The 14937-nt window shown below is 45.0% G+C and overlaps 1 protein-coding gene and 1 pseudogene across 10 annotated transcripts in view; one reads left to right on the forward strand and one right to left on the reverse strand.

Annotated features, from left to right (window-relative positions):
• ATE1 (arginyltransferase 1) overlaps positions 1-619 on the reverse strand; it is a 156456-nt gene extending 155837 nt beyond the window's left edge. For 5 of the 10 annotated variants that reach the window (XR_016038806.1, XM_055424505.2, XM_055424500.2 and 2 more), the window contains exon 1: positions 14-152. Coding sequence is in view for 9 of the 10 variants with exons in the window: in XM_055424505.2 (XP_055280480.2) it covers positions 14-119 (106 nt within the window). In the remaining variant the exon portion in view is untranslated. Of the gene's footprint in view, positions 1-13; positions 153-513 lie in introns of those variants that run through there. The other 5 variants (XM_088842386.1, XM_055424506.2, XM_088842385.1 and 2 more) reach the window with 2 other exon arrangements.
• Positions 88-12024, forward strand: LOC148776042 (RNA polymerase I subunit H-like; annotated as a pseudogene).
• Positions 12025-14937: the final 2913 nt, after the last annotated feature.

Consider the following 14937-nt stretch of genomic DNA (forward strand, 5'->3'; position numbering starts at 1 on the left):
CCGGCGCGCTCACCATTGGAGCGGCTGCCCGACTCGTTCTTGCAGTAGCCGCAGCGGTAGAAGTCCTCGCCCTCGAAATATTCCACGATGCTGGGCGAAAGCGCGGCCCAGGACGCCATGGCCCCGGCCCCTCAAGCGCGACGCGCGGCCCAGCCCAACCGCGCCGCCGCCGCCGCCACCCCACAATGCACCGCGCCGCCCGGGCGCCAGCGGGCCGAGCCTCGCTGGGAGCGCCCTCGGCGCTGAAGCCGCCTGCGCCATCTTGACCAAGGGCAGGCTTCCGCTATTTCCGCTCTTTCTCCGAAAGAGACCGCCATCTTCGGTAAGGGTGAGACCGAGAGACAGAATGTGAAGGGCAACAGTCTGGGAAGAAACGCGTGGGGAAGGGAAGCGGGAGCTGGGGAGTAGGGCCTGGGCGCTCCCCACCGCGAGGGCCGGGCCTGGAGCGCGGCGGGCGGTGTGGGGGCTTGGACGCGAGGCGGCCGCGCCGACCCCGTTGGCCGGACCACTCACCACAGGACGCCTTGCCGTCCTCGGAGTCGCAGTAGCCGCAGCGGTAGCCGGCCTTGAGTCCCTTGTACTCCACCATCGAGGCCATGGCTGCCTCCAGGTTCGCGCGGGCCGGCCACGCCTCTCGGCGCCCCGGGGCCGACCTCGGCGGAGCGTGGGGGCCCGCGGCGGGGAGGAGTGGAGGGCGAGGCCGGTGCGGTGGGTCCCAGCGCCTCGGGGCCCCCGTCGGTGTTGGGTCCGGGAGTCTCCCAGGATAAGCGTGGATTGTCGCGGTGCCGCCCTCCCGCCCGGGACCCGGAGCTCAAGCCAGCCCTTCGCAGTTACTCCATCACCCACCCTTCCCACAACTGCACGGTGTCAGCCGCAGTTGACACATAAGGAAACTGAGGCGCAGAGGTCGTGATCACTGTTTCTAGATCCTACAGATCTCGGTTTAAAAGTTAACATCTCAGACTGTCCTCGCCAATTCTAGCGTCTTCCAAACCAGCAGGTGCTTACTAAATATCCCCTAGGTTGCAGTACACATGTAGGTGTTCTGTGGATTGGCAGGATAGGCGAATTGAACAATTCCCTCTTTTAAAGAAGACAAATGTCAGAGCCAGTTGCTGCCTTGTGCCCAGTGCCACAGTATCTTGCAACTTTCAAACAGAAGCTGAAAGTCAGATTTTTTTTTCCCCTTAGTACAGCTTTTAAATGTTATTTTAAAAGAACTTTTTAACTGTACAGGCCAAACACAACATGTATATAAGCTGAATTAAGTGCACAGTTTCTCCAGTTTGCAACCACTGTTTTAAAGGGGATTTTTCAAAGAGTAACGGCCCAGGAGTAAAGTATAAAAATGAGTGACTGTCTCTAAGTAAGTAGTATTTGTTAATCTTTAACTCTGTATAGGCAAATAATTTAAACCAGTCTGTCCTTATGTTTTCCTCCTGTTGGCCATAAAGTTGATCATCTTTTTACAATGTTTAAAAAGGTGAAATCATAAAACTTAGATAAACAGATAAACTTTTGAAGTCAGTTTAAACATTCTTGACCCCAAGGCCCACTGTGCTGGCTATGTGCCTGTTCAGTTCAGTCGCTCAGTCGTGTCCAACTCTCCGCGACCCCATGAATCACAGCACGCCAGGCTTCCCTGTCCATCACCAACTCCCGGAGTTCACTCAAACTCATGTCCACAGAGTCGGTGATGCCATCCAGCCATCTCATTCTCTGTCGTCCCCTTCTCCTCCCGCCCCCAACCTTTCCCAGCATCACAGTCTTTTCCAGTGAGTCAACTCATCGCATGAGGTGGCCGAAGTATTACAGCTTCAGCTTTAGCATCCCTTCAATGAACATCCAGGATTGATCTCCTCTAGAATGGACTGGTTGGATCTCCCTGCAGTATAAGGGACTCTCAAGAGTCTTCTCCAACAGTTCAAAAGCATCGATTCTTCGGCGATCAGCTTTTTTCACAGTCCAACTCTCACATCCATACATGACCACGGGAAAAACCATTGCCTGTTAAGAGGTCATATTGCTGTTATATTGCTAAGCGTCACCTGTGCCTCACACAATGAGAAAAAAAAGCCTAAGGATAGCTATGTAGCATGCAGGAAGACCTTAGCTTTATCCAGCTCCTCCAACTCCTTAGATTTAAAGGCTCCTTACTAGATCTCAGTACCCATGTTCTTAAAGACAGACGTTGTCCATTTTATTATAGCAGATGTGATTATTTCTTGTCCTTTCCTGGACAGCAAAGGAAACAAAGGCCAGAGAGGCCATATAACTTGCCCAAGATCATACAACTAGTAAAAGACAAATAGGAGAAAAAGGTGGTTTTAAAAAAATTAATTGAAGAAGAAAAGAGATCGACAAATACTAGGTTTGGACTTGTGTTGCGCAACAGACCCGGGTTCAATCCCTGGGTCGGGAAGATCCCCTGGAGGATGAAATGGCAACCTACTCCAGTACTCTTGCCTGGAAGATCCCATGGATGGAGGAGCCTGGTAGACTACAGTCCATGGGGTCGCAAAGAGTCAGACAGGACTGAGTAACTTCACTAGACACAAAGTTTTCATCTTTCAGGCCCCAATGAGAAAAATAATGCAAAGTTTTATTTAGTTTCCATCTTGGGGCAGAGGTTTGGGTAGTTAGAAGAGGGCACTATTAGAATGTCCTTTTATTTATGAAACTGCCAATTATAGATAGTTGTCTTTGTTTTTAACTTTCATACTGGACAGTAAAATGCTGGCAACACTAGCATGTTTGGTTCTATTAACAGTTTATATAACAGTGTGAAATTGAGTTTACGAAACTTAAAAGTGAGGTTCGATTCTAGACACTAAAGATGTGAAGGACTCTGCATGGTGATAGACCCGTGATTCTTGCATTAAAGTGAAATGTGGGACTTCCCTGGTGGCCCAGTTGTTAAGAATCCACCTGCCTGTGCAGGGCACACGGGTTCAATCCTTCATCCACATGCCATGAGGCAACTAAGCCCATGTGCCACAACTGCTGAGGCTCTCTAGAGCCTGAGAGCCACAACTACTGAAGCCTGCATGCCCTAGAGTCTTGGCTCTGCAACAAGAGAAACCACTGCGATGAGAAGCCCATGCACCACAGCTAGAGAGTAGCCACTGCTCTCCACAACTAGAGAAAGCCCTTGTACAGCAGCAGAGACCCAGCACAGCCAAAATAGAAGTTAATTGATTTAACTAAAATTTTAAAAAATAAAGTGAAATGTGTTTCTTTGAATAAAGTGTTATTGAGTAGATAGCCAGTTTGGGAGGGGTGTGCAGTTAAATACAGAGAAGAGGGACATGCTAGGAAAGAGCTGTGTTATGAGCAGAGACAAGGAGCTAGATATGGGCACCAAGTGTCTCAGGTAAGGGTGGGATCTAGAAGACACTTTCCTCAGTGGGGCACTCACTGCCAGGAGACCTCAGATTAGACTCCTTCCCCCCTCTGTCTAGACGTTTCCACTCCAGTCAGTATTCTTGCCTGGAGAATTCCATGGACAGAGCCTGGCAGGCTGCAGTCCATGGGGTCACACAGTCAGACACGAATGAGGCAACTTAGCATACATGCATGTACTCACTGGTAGCCACTAGCCACGTGTCCCGGCTGAGCACCTAAAATGTGGATAGTGTGACAGGGAAATAACTATTATTTAAATTTATTTGGATTTTTAAATTGAGGCAGTACAGACAATCAGGATAAATGCCAAAAAACCAAAACCCTGCATGTAGGCATATCATGTTCAAACTGCAGAAAATCTTCAAAACATATTCTCAAAGACAAAATGTTCAAAAAAGCCAGAGAGAGGAAAAATTTTTATCTGCAGAGGAGCAAGGATAAGAATTACATCAGTCTTCTTGTTAGAAACCATGCAAGCAAGAAGAAAGGGAAGTGTATTGAAAGGAAAGAAACCACCAGCCTAGAATTCTGTATCCAGCAAAATTATCCTTCAAATGTGAAAGCGAAGACTTTCTCAGACAAAAGTGGAGGGGATTTGTCACCACTAGATCTGATTTGCAAGAAATGTTTAAGAAATTCCCCAGAAAGAAAATAAATATAGGTCAGAAACTCAGACCTACTTTTAAAAGAAGAGCATTAGAGAAGGAATAAATGGAGAGGTAAAATCAATTAATCTTTCAAAATCTTAGTTGATCTGACAGGTAACAGATTTTTTAGTTAATAATACAGGATGCAAGCTTATAGATAAGTGAAATGAGTGATAGCAGTGTTTTAAGGGATAGGAGGCAGGAACTACGAGGGCTTCCCTCATAGCTTAGTCGGTAAAGAATCCACCTGCAATTCAGGAGACCAGGGTTCGATTCCTGGGTCAGGAAGATCCCCTGGAGAAGGAAATGGCAACCCACTCCAGTATTCCTGCCTGGAGAATCCCATTGACAGAGGAGGCTGGCAGGCTACAGTCCATGAGGTCACAAGAGTTGGACACGACTTAGTGACTAAACCACCACCAGGTAGGAACTGTGAATACTGTTATAAAAAAGTACCTGCACTTCCTGTATAGTAGCTATTTGAAAAAGAACTTGTATTAGTTGTAAATATAGCCTGCAAACTCAATGTCAACCATTTAAAAAAGCAAGCAAAATATAATTGTTATGCTGAGAGAGGAGAAAAAATAGAATCATAAAATGTTTAATTAACACCAGCTATGGCAAAATACGACAAGGATGACAGGCAAGATATGACAAAGGATGAGACGGTTGGATGGCATCACCAACTTAATGGACATGAGTTTGAGCAAGCTCTGGGAGTTGGTGATGGACAAGGAAGCCTGGCGTGCTGCAGTCTATGAGGCTGCAAAGAGTTGGATACAACTGAGCAGCTGAACTGACGGCAAAGTAAGACTGGAAGACAAAAGTAAGGTAAAGCAAGAGCAACAAGTAGAAAACAGCAACAAATATGGTAGATACTAATCCAGTTATATCAATGGTCACTTTAAACACCAATGGTCTAAATACAGCAATTAAAAAAGACTGCTGCTGCTGCTAAGTTGCTTCAGTCGTGTCCGACTCTTAGCGACCCCATGGACTGCAGCTTACCAGGCTCCTCCGTCCATGGGTTTTTCCAGGCAAGAGTACTGGGGTGGGTTGCCATTGCCAAAAATGAGACCCAACAGTGTTATCTACAGGAAATGCCACTTTAAATATAAAAACACGGATTAAAGAGACAGAAATATAACCAGTAATAAAATACTTTCATGACTTGATGTTTGAAATCTTTGATTATTTTTTCAGCATAAAATACCCTTATTTACTTTGTTAACTCATTTACTACTGAATGAGTTGGAGGCTATGGTTTCAGGCGCATCTCTACAAACAGCACGTTTTAGAAGGGGTAGGTTTTATTTCTACTGAACAAAAAGCCAGGTTGTAATTAATCACTGTATTTTCTCCTTTTCACTTTTTTTTTTTTTTTTAAGAACTAGAGACATCATAATGGGCTACATGAGGACTTTATTTGAATGGATGCCGCTCACATGTATGGTGAAGGGTGTCGTGATGTGTCTATGCAGAGTCATTTTCATTAATGTTATTTCAAACATTGGTGTCTTTTCTGCTGCTTCAGTGACCAGTTATGAACATATTAATAAATATTATATGACTAGAAGTATATTAAACAGTATCAAAGCTCAAAACTTCATTGCAGGAACAGTATTTAGGTGAGTGACAGCCAGCTAAGTAATAATGAGACCACGCAGTTGCCCACCTGCGTACTTGTCCAACCTCCTCCTGCTACTGTGACTGTGCCTACAGTATCCACTCCAGGGTTCTCCACCGACTCCAGAATTCTATTTCCATGGAAGGGACACAATATATATTCCAAAAGGAGAAAGATGCTCCTGTTACCTTGAAAGATGCTTTCTCTAACTGCCCTAAACTGGGACACTTCTCTGTGTAAAACACAGGCCCTTCTACTTTCTGTCTGTGGCCATTTAGCCCAGCTCGCCCTAAAGCTCACATCCTGCCAAGCAGAAGCTATCTCTACCTACCACCTCACAGTAGTTTCAATCTAGGATAGTGATGACACATAAAAAAAAGCTTGTGACTGCTTCTGGTTGCCCTAGAAATCAGACCAAGGCATCCTGAAGGATCAACAGTAGGTAGCTGAAAAATCTGCAAGAGGGCCAGAAACTTTAATGGCTGGAAAACAGGACTTTGCAGAGTTGAGAATGGGAGATTAGAGCTGAGAGAAGAGGACGCCAAGAGAGGAAGAGTGAAGAGCAGAGATGTTGCTCGTAAAGCTGGCGATTGACAGGGCAATGGCTGAGGCAGAAGACACCAAAGATGAACCGCCTGGGGCCCTCAGAGCAGCAGAAGTAACCAGCGATGCTCAGAGGAGAAGGCACAGTGGGGGGCTGCGGAAGGAGCAGCTGGCAGTGCAGACCCAACCCTCACAGCCTCCTTTGGTGACCGACTCAGAATGGTTGGCTCTGAGTGCAGGAGAACAGTAGGTATTACCGTCCTTACTTTTTGAGTAAAGGCAGGAGAGTATCGTTTGTGTGAGGATGGGTGCAGCACAGGAAAGAATACATGGTCTGGAGCCACGCAGACACATCCCACCTCCAAAACAGACCGTGGGACCTTTAACGAGTCACTGCACTGCTCCACCTCAGTCCACTTGGCCATGAAATAGGGGATAATAAGGCTGTTTGCAAAACTAAAGGAATCTATTTGCGTTCTTAGTACAATGCCTAGAGTATGATAAACTCTAAAATAATGTTGTTATGGAAATAATATAAGAATTGCTTAAGAAAGAAAAAATATGAAAGCAGAAATGAGTCTTTGAGAAATTAAATAGCAAATAGTGGGGTTTTTTTTTTTCTAGTTCTGTGTTATAAAATCCTTCTCTTTTGCTAAGAGAAGTCAGAGAAACAGTATTTGCAACCCAGATTGCTAAACAGAGAACCCTGTTTGCTGACTGAGCAGGTTCAGAAGCAAGGTCTTGACGCCTAAATGGGATTGTGCTCTAGCATCAGTGGCCAATGTCTCTGCTTTATTTTTCTGCATTAAATTAAAAACACCACCCTTTCTTGCTGTCAGACTGTTTTATCATCTATTTAAATCTTTTACAAGATTAATGAAATGTTATAATTAAATAGCAGTTATTGGAAATTAATGATAACTTATAGATTAAATCTATTGTTTATCACCTCATGCATAAGTGAACTTAAAATGGACTTAACTTTAAAAACTCAACTTCTCATCAAAGGCAAGTTCTCTGTTCTACTAACAATATACACAAACCGTGTTTTGTGGAAGTTGAAATCATAACTCAGCCTCACCTCTCCACTGGTAAATGTACTATTGACAGCTTCAACCTCAGACACAATTTGTCTCTTTTTTTATGCTTTTACCAAAGCGCATTTGTTTCTTGATTCAAGGAAAGAAAAAAATTAAACATATCATAGAGCCCTGCCTATTGACACGCAGAAACACCTTTTGCTCCATATTAAAAGTGAGTCCCCAAATCAACTCACATTACCATTCATACCAGAGCATGTTTCCCAAAACCTTCCTCCGAGTCCTAGTATAATTTCTCTTTTTGCTCTTCTAGATTGGCCTGGGCCAAAAATATTCAAGACCCTCGGATTGCAGTAGGTTCCCACTCCCCATTAGAAAAGAAGATTAAGGTGAGGAAATACATTTACTGTGAACATTGGAGCCAGTCATAGAATCATAAAAATGTACCACCCAGGTAAAAAGGGCCCAGCTATTTCAAGGGAGCATGCTTTACTTGTACTGTTTGACTCATTGAGCACCAATGGTGCTGGCTAAACAGCAGTGAAGAAAATAAACACTCTGCCCTCACAAGGGCTTAGTCTAGTGAGGGATGAGGACATTAAACAGATAGTGGCTGCAGATTTTGAGAAGGGTCGTGAAAGGAATTATGTTTTATTTGAATGAGTTTATAGGTCTGAAGGAGTGACACTTAGGCTAAAACCTAAAAACTATACATATGTACCCTAGTCAGAGTTGCTATGTTTTGTGTTTGAGAGTATATAAAGTAAGAACACCTGAAAAGACTCAGATGGGAAAGTTTTTGTGGAATAGAAGAGTCAGTGTGGCTGCAGCAGAGGGAGCAAGGAGTCCGTCTGAGAGACTTGTTTGGAGCCGTAATCAGGAACCAGTTTACGGATGCCACCCTGGAGTCTGTGATTTTTCTCCCAAAGCAATAAGATGCTATCCCAGATTTCTGGGATAAGTGGTGTGTTCAGATTTATGTAACACAGAGATCATGCTGGCTGCCGGGTGACCGGTCTGATGGGGCTGGAGAGAGAGGGAGAGAAGTGGATTCAGGGAAGCTAATCAGAGGCTGCTGCCCTCTAGGGTGGGAGCATTTTGAAGTTGGAGGGGACAGGACTGAGAGGGGAAGACTGAAGGAAGCACTGTGGGGGAGGAGACGCATGGGGCTGTGCAGTATTCAGTATTCAGGAGACGCGGAGGTGAGCTCCGAGCAACCTGTGTGCCCCAACGGTCTCGCTCACTCCCACTCCAGTGCCGGCCGCACACGGCACCTCACTTGTTGAATGATCAAGACTGTCTCGGTCCAGGGAGGCCTGAGTGTGACTGTGCTCTGTCCTAAGCTGAGTTTCTCTGCCACACTTTCCTCCAGTACATGCAGAAGGCAACCAGCGAAGTAGGTGGAGGGGGCGCCCATGAGGTAGGAAGAGGATGAGGGACCATTCAGTTACTTGGGGACGTTCGGCTAATGGCTGGAGTAGCTCCGGGGTCCAGCATAGCCTTAGTCACATGCCCTCGGCTACAGCCTGGAAGTAAAGTATTCCAAGGAGGAGAGAGCGGTCCCCTGTGGAGAATGCTCCTGAGAGGCCCATGTGACAGCCACAAAAACGAGATTACAGGTGACCCAGACACGAGCAGGCTCAGATGAGGGGATGGGGGGAGGGTGGAAGCCAAACTTAAGAGGTAACTGCTTCAAGTTACATAGCGAAGGGGAGCAAAAGGGGATGGGCCATAAAGGAAGCGTTTTCCTTTTTTTGTTTGAAGAGGAGGTATTCTAAAGCATAATTTTATGCTGATGGATTGATCCAGTAGACAGGAAATTTTGAAGCAGGGAAGGGAATTTGATCATTGTAAACTGAAGTTCTCAAAGCTCAACAAACAGGTGGAAGAACTGACATTTATTATTTTGCCTGTGCTGCGCCTTCATCACTGCATGCGGGCTTCCTCTAGTTGCAGCAAGCAGGGGCTACTCTTGTTGCAGTGCACGGACTTCTTATTGTGTTGGCTTCTCTTGTTGCACAGCACAGGCTCTAGGGCGCTTGGGCTTAGCTGCCGCACAGCATGTGGGGTCTTCCCAGACCAGGGATCGAACCTGTGTCCCCTGCATTGGCAGACGGATTCACAACCACTGGACTACCAGTGAAGTCCCAGAACTGGCTTTTGATAGGTGAAAGAGTCCTGAGCAGAGTCCAGGATAGATGCATAGGGTTGTTCCTGCAGTGGGAGGAGTTCCTGAGGGCCTGCTCCTGATTTTTCAGGGATATAAGGGAATGCAGGGGGAGGGGAGGGGTGGGGGCTTGAAGAGGAAGATAGGAAAGTTACAAGACCCTAAATGGGACATAGTGTGAGGGTGCCACGCAGGGCTAATGGCTACCTGAGAACTGTGCCATGGCCTGTATAGATAATAAAGGACAGCCAACTTAAAAGAGTTCTAATACTTCCCTTTGACAAGAGTTTAGGTGGTGTCCATTCTTCAGAGGTGAGGAAATTGTTAGCCCAAAAGACTCAACAGGAGAGTGAAAGACTTGATCAACTTAAGGCCATGTCTTTTGACTTCCGGTTTGCCCAAGCAGAGGCATACTATCATCAGCACTACCAGGAAATGCTGGAAGAAGTATGCAATCACAAAATGGTTCCAGAAGGGGAAATTAAAACAGAGGAAAAGGAAAGGGGACCACAAAATGAAAAGAAAGAAGATGCTAAAAAATGGCACTATTTAGTACCCGAGAGAGAGCTGAACCAGATTCAGAAACACGTACACCGAGCCGAACAAGCCAGAGGCCTCAGAGGCCACAATTATCAACTGCTCCCTCAAAGCATCTCAAATGAAGTTCCTTCCCACGAAGTATTAAACCTGAAGAAGGATGTTTCAACTGAAAACATCCAGAAAACACACAAAACTAAGGCCAAGCAGTTCAGGGTGGCCTGGGCAAAGAAACAGATAGAAGGACATCAAGAGCGAATGATTCGAGGGAGAGAACTCACGGAGCAAAGAAACGGTCAGCGACGTGCTCAAAAAATACCTGCACAAGCTCCCCCTTTCCTGAAACCTCAAGTGAAGAAAAGGGAAGTAAAAGAATACGAATGGGTCACCGCCTATCCCATTGTCCAGCCTTATGCGGAAGCACTTTTAGAAGTGACCGTTCTGATGGAAAAGTCCAAAAACGAGGGTAAAATTGGAAAACCACTCTGAAGAGAGCTCTTGAGTATACCGTCATTTTTGAAAAGTCAACTACAAAAACATAAAGTTTAAATTTTTTTCTAGATTATTGTATTTCTTTTTCAGGTGAGCATACTTTCATAGATGTTGGTGCAGTAAAACCTAATATCTTCTAATATTGTTTCTAAATGCATTGCACTGGGAAATAAAAGAGGTTAAACCACGAATTCAGCATTCCCAATGTTTTAGCTCTCTGTGTAGCTAACCCAAAACCTTGTGAATAAAACCACCACCATTTTATCTCAATTCTGTAGCAGGCATTCCAGCAGAGCTCAGCTGGGTCATTTTTCTGCCCCCATGTAGCACCACTGGCAATGCTTGGAAACATTCAGGTGATGGCTGGGCTAGTCCATAGGTCCCAGATGGCTTAGAATGGATAGGTCGAAGGCTGAACCTAGCTGGTCCCTCTCCCTGGCTTCTTCACCCGGTAGTTTATTACCTGGTGATTCAGGGCTCCAAGAGGCCTGTCAGATGCTACAAAGGCTTCTTATTACCTAGCCCCAGAAGTCCCAGAACATCACTTCTGCTAATCAAAGAAGCCACCAAGATCAGCCTACATTCAAGGGGGGAGAAGCAGACTTTTTCTCTCAAAAAAACATGGGCTTTTTATTTCAACCTACGACTCCAAACCTCTAAAAAGTCTATCACACACCTCTATCCTTTATTATATTTTTCATTTTTCTTTTATGTGAACACTGCTCATAGGAACAAATATTTTTATACAAAGAAGCCTGCAATTCCACAGCTTCTGCATTGATCTTGATTAAAGAACCCTGGCTCCCTCTCTAAAGACACAGAGTATAAAAGTTAGAATTATAATGCAGACAATATACTGTCTTGTGTTTTCCAATGCACCTAAAATTTAATTGGATATCATGTACCTGTGCCCAAGGCTTCCCCGATGGCTCGTTGGTAAAAAATTTGCCTGCCAACGCAGGGACATGGGTTCCGTCCCTGGGTTGGAAAGATCCTCTGGAGTAGGAAATGGCAACCCAATTCAGTATCCTTGCCTGGGACATCCCATGGAGCCTGGCGGGCTAGTCCATGGGGTCACAAAAGAGTTGGACATGACTTAGCAACTAAACCACAACAGTCTGGGTCTAAGCCGTAGACCTGCCCAGAGACTCTAGAACACAGCGTCTTAAGGGGCTTACAGTCTATTCGGGGAAGAGAAGAGCAGATGAAATAAAGCTATGTCCAAGTCTATGGTATAAAAAGGTATGCTGACCGTAAGGACTAGATTGGTGGGGGATGTGGGGTCTGAGAATGCATTTTGGATGACAACTCCTCGGGCAGGCAGAACAGCAGAAACTCAGCACGGATGCCTGCCTCCTGCCAGTCAGCATCAGCACAGGAATGAGGCACAGACTTACTCAGTTCCCCTGGGGGAGCGCCACTGGAGACAAACAGCCTGAGGGGCAGAGAGTAACTGAGGTAAGCCCAAGGTGCTCTGAGAACACCGCGTTCTAGAGCAGCGGTGCCCAACCTTTTTGGCACCAGGGACTGGTTTAACAGAAGACAATTTTCCACAAGCCCCAGGGAAGGGACACAGGAAGGTTTCAGGATGATTCAAGCGCATTACATTCATTGTGCACTTTACTTCTATTATTATTACATCAGCTCCACCGCAGATCACCAGGTGTGAGATCCCAGAAGTTGGAGACTCCTGTTCTAGGGGAAAAGAGGTTTTGGGAATGTTATATGACTTTGATTTTTAAGAACATATTAGTTTGGTTTTTTTCCCTTCTCTTCAGAGAGTTAAAGAATTAAGTGGCCGATAATCTCGCTGTCCAGATAACTTGTTAATAATTTTTTAAAATACTGATAAAGTACGTGGAAAACTACAGAAAGATACAAAATGCAAAGGAACAGCTTTGCCACCTTAGTTTGCAAAAGGTAACCACTTTTAGGATTCTTGATGAGAGTCTGAAACAAGTAGAACGCAGACAGAGGAAAAGTTGACGCTAAACACACACACTTGAAGAAAATAAAATGTTAAGACCACATGTTAAAAAAAAAAGACTGCATGTTATGTGATGCAAAATGTCCAGGATAGGCAAATTTATGAAGATAAGAGACTTAGACAGAGTGCAGGTCAGTGGTTGGAGAGGGCTGAGGGTTTAGAGTGGATGGACGGGGCGCTGACTGCTACTGGGTTGTGGGGGCAAAAATGTTCTAAAACCAGATTGTGGTGATGGTTGCACAACCCTGCAGATGGACTAAGAAACAACGGATTAATTACACACTTTAAATGGGTGAACAGTATGATATGTAAAATACATCTCAGTAAAGCTGTTTTACCAAAATGAAACCAACAGCAGGAATTCAGAGAGGAGGAAGCAAGCCTGGAAATGCAGGTAAAAGGCCTGATCCTCTGAAGCTTTGAACATTGGTAAAGAGCTCAGGTTATCAAATCTCAAAGGCAGTGGGGAGATAACTGAGAAACTGACAAGTGGTCTTGAAGACATGGAAGAGATCTGAAGGAGAGACCGGAAGTGTGGACACAGACAGGAGCCTGTGGCAGTAAGCTGGGCAAGATGCAGAGAATCAAGAGGTCAGATGGTGATTAGTGACCGATGAAGGCAGAGCCTGTGGGGGTAAAAGAGAGGAGAAACCCTGTGTTTCTTTCTGATTAGTAAAAGTGCCATCCATGAATTACATGGACAATAAATTTAGGAGCTCTTTTTAGTTCAATCGCTTAGTCGTGTCTGACTCTTTGCGATCTCATGGACTGCAGCACGCGAGGCCTCCCTGTCCGTCACCAACTCCCGGAGTTTACTCAAACTTCTGTCCATCGAGTTGGTGATATCCAACCATCTCATCCTCTGTCATCCCCTTCTCTTCCTACCCTCAATCTTTCCCAGCATCAGGATCTTTTCAGATGAGTCAGTTCTTCGCATCAGGTGGCCAAAGTATTGGAGTTTCAGCTTCAATTTCAGTCCTTCCAATGAACACTCAGGACTGGTCTCCTTTAGGATGGACTGGTTGGATCTCCTTGCAGTCCAAGGGACTCTCAAGAGTCTTCTCCAACACCACAGTTAAAAAGCATCGATTCTTCGGCACTCAGCTTTCTCTATAATCCAACTCTCACATCCATACATGACCACTGGAAAAACTATAGCCTTGACTAGATGGACCTTTGTTGGCAAAGTAATGTCTCTTTTTAATATGCTGACTAGGTTGGTCATAACTTTTCTTCCAAGGAGTAAGTCTTTTAATTTCGTGGCTGCAATCAGCATCTGCAGTGAATTTTGGGGCCCCCCAAAGTAAAGTCTGCCACTGTTTCCCCATCTATTTGCCATGAAGTGATGGGAACAGATGCCATCATCTTTGTTTTCTGAATGTTGAGCTTTAAGCCCACTTTTCACTCTCTTTCACTTTCATCAAGAGGCTCTTTAGTTCTTCTTCACTTTCTGCCATAAGGGTGGTGTGTCATCTGCATATCTGAGGTTATTGATATTTCTCCCAGCAGCCTTAATTCCAGCTTGTGCTTCCTCCAGTCCAGCGTTTCTCATGATGTACTCTGCAAATAAGTTAAATAAGGGTGACAATATACAGCCTTGACATACTCCTTTTCCTGTTTGGAACCAGTCTGTTGTTCCATGTCCAGTTCTAACTGTTGCTTCCTGACGTGCATACAGATTTCTCAAGAGGCAGGTCAGGTGTTCTGGTATTCCCATCTCAGAATTTTCCACCATTTATCGTGATCCACAAAGTCAAAGGCTTTGGCAGTCAATAAAGCAGTTAATAGATGTTTTTTGGAACTCTCTCGCTTTTTCGATGATCCAGCAGATGTTGGCAATTTGATCTCTGGTTCCTCTGCCTTTTCTAAAACCAGCTTGAACATCTGAAGTTCACGGTTCACGTATTGCTGAAGCCTGGCTTGGAGAATTTTGAGCATGACTTTACTAGCGTGTGAGATGAGTGCAATTGTGTGGTAGTTTGAGCATTCTTTGGCATTGCCTTTCTTTGGGATTAGAATGAAGACTGACCTTTTCCAGTCCTGTGGCCACTGCTGAGTTTTCCAAATTTGCTGGCATATTGAGTGCAGCACTTTCACAGCATCATCTTTTAGGATTTGAAATAGCTCAACTGGAATTCCATCACCTCTACTAGCCTTGTTTGTAGTGATGCTTCCTAAGGCCCACTTGACTTTACATTCCAGAATGTCTGGCTCTAGGTGAGTGATCACACCATTGTGATTATCTGAGTCTTGAAGTTTTTTGTACAGTTCTTCTGTGTATTCTTGCCACCTCTTAATATCTTCTGCTTCTGTTAGGTCCCTACCATTTCTGTCCTTTATCGAGCCCATCTTTGCATGAAGTGTTCCCTTGGTATCTCTAATTTTCTTGAAGAGATCTCTAGTCTTTCTCATTCTGTTGTTTTCCTCTTTCTTTGCACTGATCACTGAGGAAGGCTTTCTTATCTCTCCTTGCTATTCTTTGGAACTCTGCA

The sequence above is a fragment of the Moschus berezovskii genome, chromosome 12 (assembly GCF_049115385.1).
Source record: "Moschus berezovskii isolate FMDL1 chromosome 12, NW_MosBer_1.0, whole genome shotgun sequence".
NCBI lineage: Eukaryota > Metazoa > Chordata > Mammalia > Artiodactyla > Moschidae > Moschus > Moschus berezovskii.